The 20,267-nt window shown below is 41.5% G+C and overlaps 1 protein-coding gene across 3 annotated transcripts; it reads left to right on the top strand.

Annotated features, from left to right (window-relative positions):
* The first annotated feature begins 1,373 nt into the window (after positions 1 to 1,373).
* LOC127306997 (protein RRC1) lies at positions 1,374 to 10,247 on the top strand. Of its 3 annotated transcripts, none has more exons than XM_051337698.2 (18): positions 1,374 to 1,568; positions 2,563 to 2,640; positions 2,756 to 2,888; positions 3,042 to 3,087; positions 4,479 to 4,530; positions 4,628 to 4,768; positions 5,038 to 5,157; positions 5,286 to 5,451; positions 5,535 to 5,647; positions 5,784 to 5,855; positions 6,413 to 6,634; positions 7,023 to 7,081; positions 7,176 to 7,254; positions 7,360 to 7,497; positions 7,974 to 8,198; positions 8,277 to 9,058; positions 9,146 to 9,321; positions 9,511 to 10,247. In XM_051337698.2, exons 2-18 carry the CDS (start codon positions 2,578 to 2,580, stop codon positions 9,759 to 9,761), a joined length of 2,838 nt encoding a protein of 945 aa, XP_051193658.1. In that variant the 5' UTR covers positions 1,374 to 1,568; positions 2,563 to 2,577; the 3' UTR covers positions 9,762 to 10,247. The 3 variants fall into 3 exon arrangements, with proteins under 3 accessions (XP_051193658.1, XP_051193663.1, XP_051193665.1); XM_051337703.2 differs by having other exon boundaries at positions 2,570 to 2,640; XM_051337705.1 differs by lacking the exons at positions 1,374 to 1,568; positions 2,563 to 2,640; positions 3,042 to 3,087 and having other exon boundaries at positions 2,753 to 2,888.
* Positions 10,248 to 20,267: the final 10,020 nt, after the last annotated feature.

Here is a 20,267-nt window from a genome sequence, read left to right on the forward strand (position 1 = left end):
GAAACGTACACGATTATTCACCAATTGATTTTAGCTTGATAATTTTGGTTATGTTGAAATTCTTGACTGAGTTTTAGATTCTCTGTATCACAGGAGCTGATAACTACTTTCTTTGGAATTCAAAAAGAAATCATATAGTCAGACTGGAGGTTTAGTGCATTATAGATGCATTTGAGTTAAACAAATATTTAGACATAATGTGTGGAATGTGGAGGTTGATGATTCTTTTCTATAGTTCTTTTGCGAGATAGTAAACCCCGTTTCCCTAATAATCATACTAAAACCTGTTTCTAAAATCTGATCACCAAAAATATGTAACTATCCATTTTATAGCTTATTATGTAGCGGTAGGGGCCTTCCCTACTGTTCAAGGTTAAAAAAGTCGTTATCCAAACAATTTGATGCATTTCTTTAGATGGAGTAAGTATAGTAGTATAACTTTTCAAGAAAATTACATAGTCCCTTCGATGCATATTAATTATCGATGATTTAGTATATAACGAGTCTGAAATGTGCCGTCCTTCTGTAGGTAAGAAAGGAAGTTGAGAACTAGCGAAAGCCTTCACTAGAGGTCGTTCTTATTCGATAAACAAATGTTGCTAGAACAAAAGAATGTTGAAGTCAATTTAGAAAAGTAAGTAAGAAGTGTTAGTTTCGACAATAAGCAATTCTTTCTACAAGAGGAAATAATATCATTTTAGAGGGAAAATTACACAATTGGTGGTATCATAATTCGTACAACTCCTACCTATACTTGGGGCATTACTCGGGCCAGTCCAGAAAAAGCCCACAAAAGAAAAGCCGCTCGGGCCTTGATTTTAGGGCCAACTTTCGAAAATCTTGTTGGTCCTCAGGTTGGGCCTTCCCGTTAAATCCGCAATCCCTATTCCCCGTCCATTAGCGCGTCCGTATACGACCCGCACACGTGACAGTTCGTATTAGGCCGGCCCATTTGATTTGTTCCATCGTTCATTTGTTCGTTCTTCCTCGTTCGCTGCACACTCGCGGTTTTCTTGGTGTTTGGTCAAATTTTTTCTGGTTCTCGGTTCTGGTTTATACAATTACTTCAAATTTAAAACTTTTTCAAGTTTGAACTTTTTTGTAATCGGAATTTTTTCAAATATATTTTTTTTCAGAAAAAAAACGGAGAAGGCCTTTTGTTGGGCGGCTAGGCCGGCCCAACACGGAGGCGCGTGGGGGGAACCCTGCGTGCGCACGTGCTTTCTGGACGGGTCAGGCTGCGCGCCGGGCCGGGCTGCCCTCTTCCGAGTCCTATCCGACGTCTTTCTGGTCTCCACATGTTAACTGGATATTGATCGGACGGTGCAGGTGGTCTTGCTTCTGTCATCGTTTCTTCCAGGTCGCAGCCCCATCTCCCCATTAACTAAAAAAAAAAAAACTCTGCCCCTCTCTCGCCGACCCGCGACCGCGAGCAGCCGGACCTGGCTACCCACGGCGGCCGTAGAGAAGCGCCCGAGCTTCCGTCCAGCGAAGCGGCGGCGCCTCCACTGGCCTGAGCGTGGAGAGGGGCTTCGCCGGAGATCCGCCCAAATCGATTCCTCCTGCTGGTACGGAAGCCCTAACTTACCGCCCACCCTCGATTGTTCTAGTATCAGTTTGTTCGTTGCCGCGAGCAATTGCCATGCCCTCCTTACCCTCCGGGACGCGTAAATCCATCCGTTTGTATGTGGATTCGCTTCAATTTGTTGTAACAGTAGCCTGTTTCCCAGTAGTTTTGTGGGGGTTCAAATGAGTTAGGGTTTAGGTCACGCGCGCGCGCGCGGTTCCTCTCGACTTCGTGGGCTGTGCCTTCCGCGTGCGCGTTCATGTGCGCGTAAGTATGTGGTTATTACGAGGGCGTGTCTGCCTGGGGCTTGCGGGGATCTGGGAACCGTCGCTCTTAGCATCGGAAGCATGGATTATGAGTCTAACAACTAGTCTATGAGTCCTAACTTGACTGTCGACTAGCTTGTTCGACTCGACTAATTCGAAGAGTCGAGCGGTCAAGCGACTAGTTGTGGACTAGTCTAGACTAGCCGTGGTATTCGAGTCGATCCACTCAATTCGGGATGGATTACTGTCCAGGGGTGTCGGTGGAAATTTAGAATGAAATCCACAACTTCTTAAATACAAGGAAGTTTAGAGCTATGGAGCAATATTTAGACGTGGAGAATGAAGCTGAAGTTCAAAGACATTGTTTCATCATCTAGACAAGATAATTTGAGGCCTATGTCATGAACTTCTAGGTTCTAGCATTATTATGTTATGTAACTTGTGTTGAACTTATGCCAATTTAGTTACTAAATCTCCTATCCTGGTTTCTATATACGATAGTATTTTGTACTAGCTACTGCTGCAGTACATATCGACTAGTCGAGCAGTAGTCTAGAATAGTCATGACTAGTCTATGAGTCGGTACCCCAACGACTCAGCTCGACTCGTAATCCTTGATCGAAAGTAACCGGTGACTTCAGTCTTCATGCATATGTGTGTCTTTTTCTTCAATGTTCATCTATGTTTGAAATATTAGATTCTAATGCTCTAGTCACGATTGTTTGATAGTGCACAGAACTCCAGATGAGTTCAAAGAAGGTTGTTCCATTCAACCGTCATAAGGAGAACGAAGAGGCGAGGAAGAAGGTCGGCTGTCTGAGTCCCTTTATAAACCTTTTCTCATGCACTTCCATCTGTTTTTTTTTTAAATCTGCGTCTACATTTCACCCGTATCTGATTTAACTGGTTTCGGTATGTTAAGAGGGAGGAGGATGAAGCAGCGCGCGTGTACGCGGAGTTTGTCGAGTCATTCAAGGGCGAAAGCACGTCTGGGTCAAAGTTTGTCCGAGGGGGTGTGATTGATCCAAATGCCAAGCTGAGAGCTGATTCTGAAGGTCAGTGATAACGGTTTCATTTTCGTATACTTTTTCCATGGCTCCCTTCCCAGTTTGTAGTTTCAGTATCAATCTTGATGGATATATGCACTATTTCTTTTATGGCTCGAATTAATCAAGAGGCCGTCCTTTTTATTCATTGGGCAATGGCAGGTGGAAAATCCAAAGATGGGTGGTCTGTTCCAAAGAAGGGCAGTAGGTAAACGGCAAATTACTTGATTTCTGGAAGATGGCAATCCTGTGGCACCACAGCTACATCTTTAGACAGTCACGTGCCATTGAACCAGAACTGAGAATTCTGTGACCAATCATAAGCGGTTTTAAAACGCTTGATGTGATATGCTCAGTCACATAAGTTAATATACGTTACAATCATGATTGATGAGTTATTCGTTCATTTACCTTTTATTGCCGAGTGCTGAATATGTTTAAAACACGGGAGGTGTGAAGAAGAAAAGCGTCTTGGCCAGCCTTTGTGAATATCCACACCACCTCTGTACATGGCTTGTATTGTACTTACATTTATGCCGTAGTATACAGGCGTACCTTATTCACATAGCAATTTCTTGTTGCTGACTTACTGCTTTAAGATAATGATTATGTTACAGACCCTATATTTACTAGTCTTGTAGTATACTAACACTAGTACCGTGTTCATGACTTGGTAGGGACCTGTACCACAAAGAGAGTACCCATTTTGCTTCTAGGAAAGTGTAATAAATAAATAATCGTTAGATTACTGTATTGTTATAATATACAAATAATTGTACGATGGTTGCTCGTGCATGTCTTATTTGGTGGTATTATTGTAGAATTGTAGTAACTACCAAATGCATCAGACCAATGTGGAAGTAGTTTGTGATGTCAACGATGAAATCTGGTTGCACTTTTTTACTCTCTAGACTCTGAAGCCAACTTTTTAAACTCTATAATTAACATCTGATGCCATCGAAATAACTAGTACACAGGCGGGGTTTTATCTTTTGAAATCATAATATGATTTGAGACTACTGCTAATACGATCCTGTTACCTCTGTTATACACATAAATCAAATGATATTACCCTTCCCTTTGGAAGGGGCGAATGGTATATAGCATGACTTTTAGGTCCCAAACAGCCCTAAGCTGCCCCCCCCCTTTGATTTTTGCAGAGCCGCCGCAATGCCGGATGTAGCTTTACTCTTTTGACTTTTGTTCTTCCCTTATGTAGTCATGCTATATTAAGCTACAAATAAATTCCACAGTTGCCACTAAATCACTTAAGGCAGTGTCCTGTAAGTGTAAGCTTTAGGATTAACTATACTTATATAAACTTTGAACAGTTTCAAACTTGTAGGAAGTCAAATATTATGTGTTTATATTGGATTGACAATGATTATTAATAGAAAAAATATGCCAATGTGCCATCAGTTCGATGAAAATGTCTGAAATATACCTGTAGAGAGTGAAGTGGGTATCGACTTTGGTTGCATTTGTTTTGCCCTTTTGCATTGATGTTATCCATAACCAATGGCATTTATGTGTACAAATGATATGTGAGTCTATCTTACGAGAGTAATACGTGCCTTATAGTAGCATATTTTTATCCAGGTATGTTCCATCTTTTTTGCCGCCGTCATTTGGGAGAGAGCCAGAGAAAAAGGTTGGGACAGAGTCGCTGTTTTTATGATTGATTTACCTATCTCCCAGTGGGTCACTTTCAGTATGGTTCTTTGGTTGAACACTATCTTTACTTGCAGAAGGAAGATGAGCGACCAAAGGAAAAGGAAAAAGGAAAGCCACGGGCAATAGACAAGTTCATGGAGGAACTCAAGTTTGAGCAAGAGCTACGAGAAAGGCGCAATCAAGAACGTGATGGTCGACACGGTGACACCTCCGCGGTAGGTGCTAGTGAAGTGGATTTTGATTCTTCCAACTAGACATAATGTCGCATAAATCATAGGGTAATTCAGATAGTAGTTAGTATGCTGGAGTATTTTCTTTTAGTGACTGAGTAGAAAATCAGTCCTGTCTGTCAACCTCGAGAGACTCCCTAAACAGGTTTCCAGCTGATATGATAAATTTGTGACTGATTCCCATTTTCCCTTCGAGAATCTTTTTAGCCTGTCCTTGTATTTGGTAATACTGATGCGTCAAGATTTTCCTGCAGTCCTCTAGCCATTTTGATGAACTGCCAGATGAATTTGACCCAACAGGGAGATTACCAGGATCATTTGATGACGGAGATCCGCAAACCACAAACTTATATGTTGGCAATCTCTCTCCTAAGGTTGATTTCCCCCACCCTACATGTTCTGGATGGACATACTTTAAAGTATATAGGCATCATAGTTTTTTTGGTTGCGAAAAAGTCATCATAGTTAGCTTAATGGTGCACTATATATGATATGATGTTAGGTGGATGAGAATTTTCTTTTGAGGACATTTGGTCGGTTTGGACCTATTGCTAGCGTCAAGATTATGTGGCCTCGAACAGAAGAAGAACGCAGAAGGCAAAGGAATTGTGGTTTTGTTGCATTCATGAATAGAGTAGAAGGACAGGCGGCCAAGGATGAAATGCAAGGTTACTGTGCACTTCCACGTAGTTTGTACGCTTGTAATATTACTTCTATTCCTGCTTTCAGTTAACTAAATTATTTATCTCAGGTGTTATTGTGTATGATTATGAGTTGAAGATTGGGTGGGGCAAATCTGTTTCTCTTCCATCACAAGCACTGCCTGCTCCTCCTCCAGGACAAATGGCAATCAGAAGCAAGGAGGTTCCTTCTTTCGTCCCAAAATTCCTGTGTTTAGTTAACTCTTGTGAATTTTCTATTTTTTTTTAAGAATATTACTTCTCGGTGTTTCCGTATAAGTTGCTGTTCATGGCCTTTTTAACCTTTTGATGTTATACAGGGTGGCACTGTTATCATATCTGGTCCTGGAGGTCCACCTCTTACATCTGTTACACCACAAACCTCAGAGCTGGTTGGTCACTTACATATGCATATGTCATTCTGTTGTGTAATTGTCTTGCTATCCAAATTATCATAATCATAAAGGAATATGATTGAAAATTTACCCATGTTTTCTTTAAGGTAGATTTTTTGAAGGACGAATGTATCATTATTCGTAATGCTGCTCATTTGAGTTCTCCTTTTAGAAACATATCTAAGTGCTTGAATTGTAAATACCAAGTGAAAATTCATAAGTTCTGTTGCTGCGTATGAGTTAACTGATGTACTCTTTCATTGTTCCTTAGTTGACGCATCAGTGTTCTCTGGTCAAATTTGATTTTTGTGTTTCTTTTATACATTGAAACCGCCTGGGAGAAAAACTGTTCCTCTGGTACTGTTTTGGGTGGGTGATTTTGATTCTTGATTCACCAGCAGTGTCTTGCATGTAACTTTGCCAGCTATGTTCCTTACTACCTTATTATAAGCCTAGATATAATCAAAAATATTTTGACTTGATATGGATGTTGGCGGCATGTTTGTGTTTGTACTTAATTTTCTGCAATTCTAATTTCACTTAGTGTTTAACAGGTTCTTACTCCAAATGTTCCTGATATTGTGGTTGCTCCACCGGATGATTCACATCTTAGGCACGTGATTGACACAATGGCTCTGCATGTACTTGATGGTGGATGTGCTTTTGAACAAGCTATAATGGAAAGAGGACGAGGAAATTCTTTATTCAGCTTCTTGTTTGATCTTAAATCAAAAGAGCACACATACTATGTTTGGAGGTTATACTCCTTTGCTCAGGTATCCACTGTTTTTTTTCTGTGTTGCTTACATTTTGAATGCTATCTCATCTATGATTTAACAATAGAAGATCGTTATGTTTTATCTGTTCAAATTTCCATTCTTTCTTTGACATGGTGATAGTAAAGCTGTCAGTATCTGCTATCTTTGGTTGCCTACTGACACATTTTGCTTATTTACCATTATGATATTTTCCGTGTGTAGATGTTTTGCACAGTGAGAGCATATTAATCTGTCAAATGGATAATCTTTAGTTTAATGAAATTTATGTTCTTTGACCTTTTGATTATACTCTCTCGAGCTTGTTTTCTAGAATCTGGTAGTCTATATGGGAATTACTGTACCGATATAACACTAATACGCAACTGCTGATTATATTCGAATGCAGGGTGATACTTTACAACGATGGCGAACTGAACCATTTATCATGATTACTGGAAGTGGAAGGTAATAAGGGTGCACAATGATATTCCGTTGCGTGTTGGTGCTGTGCTTAATGACTATGTGATGACAGTGTTGTATTGAATATTTATTATTTTAGATGGGTTCCACCTGCTTTGCCATCCAGCAGAAGCCCTGAGCGTGAAAAAGAATCTACGTTTGCAGCTGGTAGAAGCAGGGTAAGGTTTGGTTGGACCTTTGCAGAGCCTTTTTTCCACTTTCCTTTATTACATGTTGCAAATGCTTTGTTCAGTTACAAGATTAATATGTGTTTTGTTTCCCAGCGCGTTGAAGTGGAGCGTACATTGACAGATTCACAGCGTGATGAATTCGAGGACATGCTACGTGCACTGACATTAGAGAGGAGTCAGATAAAGGAGGCCATGGGATTTGCGTTGGATAATGCTGATGCTGCTGGAGAGGTAAAGCCTACATTGTATATTTGACCTAACCAGCTGATTTCTCGATCCTATTGCTTTGGACTTAAATTTATCAATTCGTTCTGGTTTAGATTTATTCTGTTTCATGAGTCCTGGTATTTCCCCTTTCTTTCTGAATTAATCTATGTGAAAATCCTACAACTTGTAACCACTCGGAGATCAGCTAATAGCTTGATCATTGAGTTAAATCTTGTGGTCGTGAAGTGAAGGGTTTCATGCTCTGATGTATTTGTAAGGCGACTGAAAAACAAAAAATAATACAAATTTGTAACATGTAAATTGTAGATTGATACATTTTACTACTGGGACCATATGGGCGTATACTCATATATTTGTACATGTCATTTGTTTGTCGTGAACTTACACTTAACTAAACTTCAGAGGCCTGTGCTGTATACTTCAGTTATAGTTTACATTTCACATTGGATGAAAACTCATTGATGGCTTCCATTGTGCAGATTGTCGAGGTTCTTGCAGAGTCTTTGACACTCAAGGAGACATCTATCCCAACCAAGGTTGCAAGGCTTATGCTAGTGTCTGACATCCTTCATAACAGTAGTGCTCCCGTGAAGAATGCTTCTGCATTTCGAACCAAGTTTGAGGCTGCTATACCTGATGTGATGGAGAGCTTCAATGACTTGTATCGCAGTATTACAGGAAGGATTACTGCTGAAGCTCTGAAGGTATTTGTTGAGTAGTAGATTTCATTTTTTCTTCTTAATTTTTCTGCATAACAACACTAACTTATTACTTCTCTGCAGGAGAGGGTTTTGAAAGTTCTACAAGTATGGGCTGACTGGTTCTTGTTTTCTGATGCATATCTGAATGGGCTTAAAGCAACCTTTCTTAGAACAGGCAACTCTGGGGTCACCCCTTTCCACTCTCTATGTGGTGATGCACCTGAAATCGAAAAGAAAACTAGCTTTGAAGATGGTAACAATGGTTTTAGGCTTGATGAAGATGGTGCCCTGGCAACAGGAAAGGCAGCAGCAACTAAGGAGCTGTTAGGACTTCCGCTTTCTGAACTTGAACGCCGTTGTAGACATAATGGCCTCTCATTATCTGGTGGTAAAGAGACAATGGTTGCCAGATTGCTCAGCTTGGAGGAGTTCGAGAAGGAGCGGGTATATCAGAAAGATGTCGACATCAAATATGTACAAGACGAACCTCACAGAACTGGAAGAGAGGATATTAGTTTGGATGAGCGTAATGCTTCAAGACCTGGAGAAGTTACTGGCAATGAATCAGATATGATGGGTCTCTCTTATCACACAGGTCAAAAGCGCTCTGGAGAATCTGCATCTGCTGATCCTGGACAAGTTCCAAGCAAGAAGCAGAAAGCTGATCCCATCTTGCCAGCTTCTAAATGGAATCGAGAAGATGACGGTAGCGACGATGAAGATAGAAAGAACGGTCAAGGATTGGGATTAAGCTATTCATCTGGAAGTGATATTGCTGGTGATCCTGAGAAAGCTGACCCAACAGAAGTTAGTACTGATCATGCAATTCATCATCCAGACACAATTGTTGATGAAGAGCATAGGTAACCCCCCCGACCTCTTCCAAATCTCTAATCATGTAACCCTATAAAATTCTTTTTGACTTACTTGCAACACCTTCTGATCCGCAGGCAGAAGCTGAGGCAAATTGAGATCGCTGTCATGCAGTATCGTGAATCTCTTGAGGAGAAGGGTTTGCGGAACACGGAGGAGATTGAGAGGAAGGTTACCAGCCACCGTAGGCATCTTATGTCTGAGTATGGTTTGTCTTCTTCAACAGATAGGACAAACAATAAGGGGTCCTCTGGTATGTACTGAGGCATCAATCAAATACCCTGTTTATATTTTTTTTAATTGCATTTCCGTTTCCTTGAAACACCTTCATCTTCGATACCTATTTTGTTGCTTCACTTTATATTTTATTTGGTGCTGTAGTTTTAGCTCAGTTATTCTGGTGCATACATACCTTACGAAGAAATGTTCATATATTTTGCAGAGAGAATATCATCGGAGCGGAAAGATAGGTATGATGATGCACGCGATTCTTCCAAGAAGCGGCCTCGGAGCCGCAGTCCTTCAAGGAAGTCATCACTGGATAGAGATCGAGAGCACAACCGCAACAGAGAAAGATCGCATGGTAATGATGTTGGGAAAGACAGGGTACGTGAAAAAAGTGCAGGCCGAGCGAAGGATGATCGCTACGATAGGAGCAGAGATAGAGAAAAGGACAGGAGAAAGGGAAGGTGACTGATACTTGAAAATCTCCATGTTGTGCACTTCCCTTCGGCTGAATAAGCAAGGGTATTGGAGCAAGGTAATATTTGAGCTGGGCTGCATCACTTGTACCTGCAGCATCAAAATGGGTATGCATGACCTGCTCCATTGTTTCAAAGACCCGCTCGTCGCGTGTTTGAGGATTGAGATGGCGCTCCTCATAGAGATAGAGGACCTGCTATGTAGTATCAAGATGTCGTTGTGAAACATCAAATGTTGAGTAATCACATTTTCGAAGTGGAAACACTGAGTTAAATGCTGCACATTCTGCATGGAGCTCTGGGCTCTGGTGAAATTATTGTTTACTCCTATAGGATGACATGTTGTGAATTATTGTTGAGTAATCACTAAACTTTGATGACATGTTTCAGTTTATGGATCTGCTCTGGGCTCTGGTGAAATTATTGTTTACTCCTATAGGATTCAGCTTATGATTACATCGATTCCCCTTTAACTTTCAACGTAATGTGCGGTTAATGTTGCTGGTTGGTGGTGCGGTGGTTACTTTGGGCGTACGTACTGATTCCCACATGAATTGCTTGTGGGCGCGTTTGGTAGGTTGCATCTATTTCGTGCACCATTGGCGTAGTGGGAAGAAGCCCCCTCGCGTTCAAGATGGGCCATGGGCTAGAAAAGCTACGTTGTTTGGTGGCTTGTATAGAGTTTTTTTTTGGTCCTGTAGAGATTTGGGCTCTACCCGTTTGGTAGGTCGGTTTTCAGGCCTAGTAGCAGTCTTGAACGACGGTCCTGTTGTTTGGTTGCAACTCAAAATCTGCTTCTACTTACCTCTTTCCTTCGGTGGTGAGGTTACCAGCCATCAACAGCACAAGCAAGAACACAATCACAGTTCAGGTAAATTTAGCACTGATCATAGACGATAGAAGTTGACGATACACCATTGTTCTGACACGGTCATAGTTCAGGACGTAACAGAGATGATCATAGTTCAGCACACGACGCAAACAACAACTAGACACGACCATGGTAGCAGCTACACATAACCAGGTAAGCTAAGCTTCAGACATGATTTTCGAAGATGACACACTTGGTGGCATCGCCATGGTACATGCACTTGCTCATCACCTCAGTGCAAGTGTGGTCGAAGATGACCACACTGTACTCGAAGGAGGACACCTTCTTGAAGATGAGGAACTGGCCTACCTTGAGCTAATGGGCGACGGCGAAGCCCGCCCACCTCTGATCGATGTATGCATCAACGCCTTCTCTCATCGTAGTCATCTTCCAGTTGCAGCCAGTGTTGGTCTTCAGGATGATGTTCGAAGGGATTTCTCCGAACCACCTGACGAAATCTTGAGGGGTCAGGAGCCGGCTGAAGGTGGGCCTGAAGACGATGCGCAAGAACTGGTCCGGCCCTACGTCCTCCTGGAAGTGGCCGACGTTAGCCGCCCTTCGCTTCTTCGACGATCCCTCGTCGGGGTTCTCAGTAGGTGACCCAAACTTGAGCTTCCCAGTCTGCCACAAGAACACATGTCATTAGATGTGTGCCTGCTCACAAGTATATAGATGAAAACGAACATTGAAAACATAAGTGAGGCCTCATATATTGGCTCACACGACAGCTCAAGTTACTGCCCTCAAACTAAGTCAAGTGTGCAAGTAATGACACACACACGGCTAAGTTTGAGGGCAATACCTTGCCTTCCAGTGTGCCATTGTTTAATCATTGGTCAATGCACTAGACAAACAAAATGAGGCCTCATATATTGGATCACACGGTAGGAAAATGGACTGTCCGCAAACTAAGTTTAGTGTGCATGTAATATGGCACACATGACTAAGTTTGAGGGCATCATCCTGCCTTCCAGTGTGTCATTGTTCAATCATTGGTCATTGCAGAACCGAAGAAGTACAAACATGGAAAGCAAGGTAGCATAGGCCTCATACTATGAGGACATATGGAGGAGATGTTTGATCAGAACCAATGGCATGGTCATGTTTGGTCATGACCATGCCATTCTGATCAATCATCTCCTCACACTATGATCTCCGGTTATAATCATCGGCCTAGTTCAATCAGAAACAACACAATCTAGAACAAACTAGCGCGACTCATGTTAATCTTCCGCACAACAATCGGAACATACTAAACCCCAGCACAAAAAACCCTTCCCCTCTTTGCATGCACAGTAAAATCTGACAGTTTCAGCAATCCACAGTTAGATCTAGGAAGACTCTACCGCGATTGGAGATTAGAGTAACAGATCTAAACAAATCGAGCCGTGAACACCAAGACCTCGACAAAAACAACAACCAATGGGGATGAACACCTTGCAAACATCAATCCGAACCCTATCGTAATGGAAACTCTAGCAAATCTAATGTGCAAATGCCCGAGAATAGCCTGTTCTGGCACAACGAGTAAGAAGGTGAGAAGGAGAGGTCGTTACCGCCATTGTTCCTGCCGAGGACGAGCTCGAGTTCGCGGCTGAACTCGAGATGCCGATGAAGATTGCGGAGCAAGTTGCGGCCGATGTCGCGGTGCTGCTCGTCGATGTATCCTCCTCCGGTACCAGTGCTCCTCCTTGCGACGGTGCGATGGATTGGTCGGCGGGAGGGGAACCGTCTGGTGATGTGATAATTTGGGGGGGGGGGGGGGGTGAGAGTGTGGTCGCGAGTGAGAGGAAGGAGATAGGAGCGATGAGGCTAATTGATACGTCTCCGACGTATCGATAATTTCTTATGTTCCATGCCACATTATTGATGTTATCTACATGTTTTATGCACACTTTATGTCATATTCGTGCATTTTCTGGAACTAACCTATTAACAAGATGCCGAAGTGCCAATTGCTGTTTTCTGCTGTTTTTGGTTTCAGAAATCCTAGTAACGAAATATTCTCGGAATTGGACGAAATCAACGCCCAGGGTCCTATTTCGCCACGAAGCTTCCAGAAGACCGAAGAGGAGACGAAGTGGGGCCACGAGGTGGCCACACCCTAGGGCGGCGCGGCCCCCCCTTGGCCGCGCGGCCCTGTGGTGTGGGCCCCTCGTGCCGCCTCCTGACCTGCCCTTCCGCCTACTTAAAGCCTCCGTCGCGAAACCCCCCATGCACCGAGAGCCACGATACGGAAAACCTTACTGAGACGCCGCCGCCGCCAATCCCATCTCGGGGGATTCAGGAGATCGCCTCTGGCACCCTGCCGGAGAGGGGATTCATCTCCCGGAGGACTCTACGCCGCCATGGTCGCCTCCGGAGTGATGTGTGAGTAGTCTACCACTGGACTATGGGTCCATAGCAGTAGCTAGATGGTTGTCTTCTCCCCATTGTGCTTCATTGTCGGATCTTGTGAGCTGCCTAACATGATCAAGATCATCTATCTGTAATTCTATATGTTGCGTTTGTTGGGATCCGATGAATAGAGAATACTTGTTATGTTGATTATCAAAGTTATGTCTACGTGTTGTTTATAATCTTGCATGCTCTCCGTTACTAGTAGATACTCTGGCCAAGTAGATGCTTGTAACTCCAAGAGGGAGTATTTATGCTCGATAGTGGGTTCATGTCTCCGTGAATCTGGGGGAGTGACAGAAACCTCTAAGATTATGGATGTGCTGTTGCCACTAGGGATAAAACATTGGTGCTATGTTCAAGGATGTAGTCACTGATTACATTACGCGCAATACTTAATGCAATTGTCTGTTGTTAGCAACTTAATACCGGGAGGGTTCGGATGATAACCTGAAGGTGGACTTTTTAGGCATAGATGCATGCTGGATAGCGGTCTATGTACTTTGTCGTAATGCCCAATTAAATCTCACTATACTCATCATAATATGTATGTGCATGGTCATGCCCTCTTTATTTGTCAATTGCCCAACTGTAATTTGTTCACCCAACATGCTATTTATCTTATGGGAGAGACACCTCTAGTGAACTGTGGACCCCGGTCCAATTCTCTTTACTGAAATACAATCATCTTGCAATACTTGTTTTACTGTTTTCTGCAAACAATCATCTTCCACACAATACGGTTAATCCTTTGTTACAGCAAGCCGGTGAGATTGACAACCTCACTGTTTCGTTGGGGCAAAGTACTTTGGTTGTGTTGTGCAGGTTCCACGTTGGCGCCGGAATCCCTGGTGTTGCGCCGCACTACATCCCGCCGCCATCAACCTTCAACGTGCTTCTTGGCTCCTCCTGGTTCGATAAACCTTGGTTTCTTTCTGAGGGAAAACTTGCTACTGTCTGCATCACACCTTCCTCTTGGGGTTCCCAACGGACGTGTGTTAATTGCACGCATCAAGCAAATTTCTGGCGCCGTTGCCGGGGAGATCAAGACACGCTGCAAGGGGAGTCTCCACTTCTCAATCTCTTTACTTTGTTTTTGTCTTGCTTTATTTACTACTTTGTTTGCTGCATTATATCAAAATACAAAAAAATTAGTTGCTAGCTTTACTTTATTTACTGTCTTGCACTCTATATCAAAAACACAAAAAAAATTAGTTACTTGCATTTACTTTATCTAGTTCGCTTTATTTACTGTTGCTAAATGGGTACTCCTGAAAATACTAAGTTGTGTGACTTCACAACCACAAATAATAATGATTTCCTATGCACACCTATTGCTCCACCTGCTACTATAGCAGAATTCTTTGAAATTAAACCTGCTTTACTGAATCTTGTTATGAGAGAGCAATTTTCTGGTGTTAGTTCTGATGATGCTGCTGCCCATCTTAATAATTTTGTTGAATTGTGTGAAATGCAAAAATATAAAGATGTAGATGGTGACATTATAAAATTAAAATTGTTCCCTTTCTCATTAAGAGGAAGAGCTAAAGATTGGTTGCTATCTCTGCCTAAGAATAGTATTGATTCCTGGACTAAATGCAAGGATGCTTTTATTGGTAGATATTATCCACCTGCTAAAATTATATCTTTGAGGAGTAGCATAATGAATTTTAAACAATTAGATACTGAACATGTTGCACAAGCATGGGAAAGAATGAAATCTCTGGTTAAAAATTGCACAACCCATGGACTGACTACTTGGATGATCATCCAAACCTTTTATGCAGGACTGAATTTTTCTTCACGAAATTTATTGGATTCAGCTGCTGGAGGTACCTTTATGTCCATCACTCTTGGTGAAGCAACAAAGCTCCTTGATAATATGATGATTAATTACTCTGAATGGCACACGGAAAGAGCTCCACAAGGTAAGAAGGTAAATTCTGTTGAAGAAACCTCCTCCTTGAGTGATAAGATTGATGCTATTATGTCTATGCTTGTGAATGATAGGACTAATGTTGATCCTAATAATGTTCCGTTAGCCTCATTGGTTGCTCAAAATTCTAGGCCATATCCTGCTAATGGTAACTCTTATGGTAGATATGTTTCACCTAATGAGGAAAAGATGTTAGAAATTGAAAGATCCACCAAGGACTTTATGCAATCACAATATGAGCAAAATAAATTGTTTACCAAAACTATGAATGAACAATCTACCTTGTTGAAGAATATAGGAAATCAACTTGAAAATCTGAATATGGAGATTTCTGGGTTGCAAACTAAACTTGCAAATGCTGAAAACCGAATCTCATACATGTCTGCGTCACAATCTTCTTTAATTAATAAAATGGCTGCTAAACCTGAGGATATTGAAAATAAAATTTTTACTACAGCAAATGCCATCCAAGTTAGAATTAATGAGAATATAAGATTAATGGCTGAATTGCGTGCTAGGTGGGATAGAGAAGAAAATGAAAAACTAGCTAAAGAGAAAAATGTAGCTAAAGTTTGGACTATTACCACCACAAGTAATGTCGATTCCTCACATGTTGCTGCACCTCCTACTATCAATGGTAAAATAATTGGTGTTGGTAATGTTTCTACTCCAAGTGCAAAGCGCGCAAAATTACCTGAAATTGCTAAAACTGCTGAAACTACCTGTGATAAAACTGCTGAAATTTTTTCCAACCTTGGGGATGATGATCCCATTGCTGTAGCTCATAATGATTTAGATTTTGATGATTGCCACATCTCTGAAGTTATAAAGTTCTTGCAAAAACTTGCTAAAAGTCCTAATGCTAGTGCTATAAATTTGGCTTTCACAAAACATATTACAAATGCTCTCATAAAAGCTAGAGAAGAGAAACTAAAACTTGAAACTTCTATTCCTAGAAAGCTAGAGGATGGTTGGGAGCCCATCATTAAGATGAAGGTTGAAGATTTTGATTGTAATGCTTTATGTGATCTTGGTGCAAGTATTTCCGTTATGCCTAAGAAAGTCTATGATATGCTTGACTTGCCACCGCTGAAAAATTGTTATTTGGATGTTAATCTTGCTGATCATTCTACAAAGAAACCTTTGGGGAGAGTTGATAATGTTCATATTATGGTTAACAATAACCTTGTCCCCGTTGATTTTATTGTCTTGGATATTGAATGCAATGCATCTTGCCCCATTATATTGGGAAGACCTTTTCTTCGAACCGTTGGTGCTACTATTGATATGAAGGAAGGTAATATTAAATATCAATTTCCTCTCAAGAAAGGTATGGAACACTTCCCTAGAAAGAGAATGAAGTTGCCTTATGATTCTGTTATTAGAACAAATTATGATGTTGATGCTTCGTCTCTTGATAATACTTGATTTACACTTTCTGCGCCTAGCTGAAAGGCGTTAAAGAAAAGCGCTTATGGGAGACAACCCATGGTTTTTATTACAGTACTTTGTTTTTATTTTGTGTCTTGGAAGTTGTTTACTACTGTAGCAACCTCTCCTTATCTTAGTTTTGTGTTTTGTTGTGCCAAGTAAAGTCTTTGATAGTAAAGTTCATACTAGATTTGGATTACTGCACAGTTTCAGATTTCTTTGCTGTCACGAATTTCGACCTGCCTCCCTGTAGGTAGCTCATAAAATTAAGCCAATTTACGTGCGTGATCCTCAGATATGTACGCAACTTTCATTCAATTTGGGCATTTTCATTTGAGCAAGTCTGGTGCCATTTTAAAATTCGTCAATACGAACTGTTCTGTTTTGACAGATTCTGCCTTTTATTTCGCATTGCCTCTTTTGCTATGTTGGATGAATTTCTTTGATCCATTAATGTCCAGTAGCTTTATGAAATGTCCAGAAGTGTTAAGAATGGTTGTGTCACCTCTGAACATGTTAATTTTTATTGTGCACTAACCCTCTAATGAGTTTTTTCGAGTTTGGTGTGGAGGAAGTTTTCAAGGATCAAGAGAGGAGTATGATGCAATATGATCAAGGAGAGTGAAAGCTCTAAGCTTGGGGATGCCCCGGTGGTTCACCCCTGCATATTCTAAGAAGACTCAAGCATCTAAGCTTGGGGATGCGCAAGGCATCCCCTTCTTCATCGACAACATTATCAGGTTTGTCCCCTGAAACTATATTTTTATTCCGTCACATCTTATGTGCTTTGCTTGGAGCGTCGGTTTGTTTTTGTTTTTGTTTTGTTTGAATAAAATGGATCCTAGCATTCACTGTATGGGAGAGAGACACGCTCCGCTGTTGCATATGGACAAGTATGTCCTTAGGCTCTACTCATAGTATTCATGGCGAAGTTTCTTCTTCGTTAAATTATTATATGGTTGGAATTGGAAAATGATACATGTAGTAAATTGCTATAATGTCCTGGATAATGTGATACTTGGCAATTGTTGTGCTCATGTTTAAGCTCTTGCATCATATGTTTTGCACCCATTAATGAAGAAACACATAGAGCATGCTAAAATTTGGTTTGCATATTTGGTCTCTCTAAGGTCTAGATAATATCTAGTATTGAGTTTTGAACAACAAGGAAGACGGTGTAGATTCTTATAATGTTTACAATATGTCTTTTATGTGAGTTTTGCTGCACCGGTTCATTGATACGTCTCCGACGTATCGAGAATTTCTTATGTTCCATGCCACATTATTGATGTTATCTACATGTTTTATGCACACTTTATGTCATATTCGTGCATTTTCTGGAACTAACCTATTAACAAGATGCCGAAGTGCCAGTTCCTGTTTTCTGCTGTTTTTGGTTTCAGAAATCCTAGTAAGGAAATATTCTCGGAATCAGACGAAATCAACGCCCAGGTTCCTATTTTCACCGGAAGCATCCAGAACACACGAGAAGGACCAGAGGGGGGGCACTGGGCCCCCAGACCATAGGCCGGCGTGGCCCAGGCCCTGGCCGCGCCGCCGTACGGTGTGGCCACCCCTTTCGCCCTCCTGCGCCGCCTCTTCGCCTATTTAAAGCCTCCGTCGCGAAAACCCTGAGACGTTCGACGAAACCCACAGAAACCTTCCAGAGCCGCCGCCATCGCGAGGCCAAGATCTGGGGGACAGGAGTCTCTGTTCCGGCACGCCGCCGGAACGGGGAAGTGCCCCCGGAAGGCTTCTCCATCGACACCGCTGCCATCTTCACCGCCATCTTCATCACCGCTGCTGCTCCCATGAGGAGGGAGTAGTTCTCCATCGAGGCTCGGGGCTGTACCGGTAGCTATGTGGTTCATCTCTCTCCTATGTACTTCAATACAATAATCTCATGAGCTGCCTTACATGATTGAGATTCATATGATGATGCTTGTAATCTAGATGTCGTTATGCTAGTCAAGTGAATTTTACTTATGTGATCTCCGGAGACTCCTTGTCCCACGTGTGTAAAGGTGACAGTGTGTGCACCGTGTGGGTCTCTTAGGCTATATTTCACAGAATACTTATTCACTGATGAATGGCATAGTGAGGTGCTTATTTATATCTCTTTATGATTGCAATGTATTTTGTATCACAATTTATCTATGTGCTACTCTAGCAATGTTATTAAAGTAGTTTTATTCCTCCTGCACGGTGTAATGGTGACAGTGTGTGCATCCGTGTTAGTACTTGGTTTATGCTATGATCATGATCTCCTGTAGATTGCGAAGTTAACTATTGCTATGACAGTATTGATGTGATCTATTCCTCCTACATATGCATGAAGGTGACAGTGTGCATGCTATGTTAGTACTTGGTTAGTCGAATTGATCTTTCATGCACTCTAAGGTTACTTAAATATGAATATTGAATTGTGGAGCTTGTTAACTCCGGCATTGAGGGTTCGTGTAATCCTACGCAATGTGTTCATCATCCAACAAGAGTGTAGAGTATGCATTTATCTATTCTGTTATGTGATCAATGTTGAGAGTGTCCACTAGTGAAAGTCTAATCCCTAGGCCTTGTTCCTAAATACTGCTGCGTTACTACTGCTTGTTTACTGTTTCACTGTGTTACTACTGCTGCAATACTACCACCATCAACTACACGCCAGCAAGCTATTTTCTGGCACCGTTGCTACTGCTCATATATATTCATACCACCTGTATTTCACTATCTCTTCGCCGAACTAGTGCACCTATTAGGTGTGTTGGGGACACAAGAGACTTCTTGCTTTGTGGTTGCAGGGTTGCATGAGAGGGATATCTTTGACCTCTTCCTCCCTGAGTTCGATAAACCTTGGGTGATCCACTTAAGGGAAAACTTGCTGCTGTTCTACAAACCTCTGCTCTTGGAGGCCCAACACTGTCTACAGGAAAAGGAGGGGGAAGTAGACATCAAGCTATTTTCTGGCGCCGTTGCCGGGGAGGAAAGGTAAAAGGTACTCACACTCCGGATCTCGGCTACTAAGCTATTTCCCGCCGTTGTAAGTACTCGAAGCTATTTCCTTTAGATCCTGCAATTGCATCTTTTTGTTTCTTGTTTACACTAGTTTGGCATAATGGACAAGAATGATCTTCTTATTCTATTTCCTGATTTAAAACATGGATTGTTTGATGCGAAAATTAAAAAACCTATGGAATCTTATTTGCATGCTGGTAGTAATATTAGTATGAACGCTTTGAACACCATTGTTGATAATGATATAGAAAGTTCTAAGCTTGGGGAAGCTGGTTTTCATGATCTTTTTAGTTCCCCAAGCATTGAGGAGAAAATTTTCTTTGATGATACTTTGCCTCCCATATATGATGATTATAATGATAGTGGTCTTTTGGTGCCACCTACTATGGAGAGTAAATTTTGTTGTGATTATACTATGCCTCCAACACTTGATGAGAATAATAATGATAGCTACTTTGTTGAATTTGCTCCCACTACATCTAATAAAATTGATTATGCTTATGTGGAGAGTAATAATTTTATGCATGAGACTCATGATAAGAATGCTTTATGTGATACTTATATTGTTGAGTTTGCTCATGTTGCTACTGAAAGTTATTATGAGAGAGGAAAATATGGTTGTAGAAATTTTCATGTTACTAAAACACCTCTCTATGTGCTGAAATTTTTGAAGCTACACTTGTTTTATCTTCCTATGCTTGTTACTTTGCTCTTCATGAATTTATTTGTGTACAAGATTCCTTTTCATAGGAAGCATGTTAGGCTTAAATTTGTTTTGAATTTGCCTCTTGATGCTCTCTTTTGCTTCAAATACTATTTCTTGCAAGTGCATCATTAAAACTGCTGAGCCC

Source organism: Lolium perenne, chromosome 1 (genome assembly GCF_019359855.2).
Source record: "Lolium perenne isolate Kyuss_39 chromosome 1, Kyuss_2.0, whole genome shotgun sequence".
Lineage (NCBI taxonomy): Eukaryota > Viridiplantae > Streptophyta > Magnoliopsida > Poales > Poaceae > Lolium > Lolium perenne.

Bases quoted from the DNA above. Each gene is read 5' to 3' on its own strand.
- LOC127306997 (XM_051337698.2), top strand. From the start codon at position 2,578: ATGAGTTCAAAGAAGGTTGTTCCATTCAACCGTCATAAGGAGAACGAA. The intron at 5,158-5,285 runs GTTGATTTCCCC...ATATGATGTTAG, and splicing joins TTGGCAATCTCTCTCCTAAG to GTGGATGAGAATTTTCTTTT. The intron at 5,452-5,534 runs GTTACTGTGCAC...TATTTATCTCAG, and splicing joins GGCCAAGGATGAAATGCAAG to GTGTTATTGTGTATGATTAT.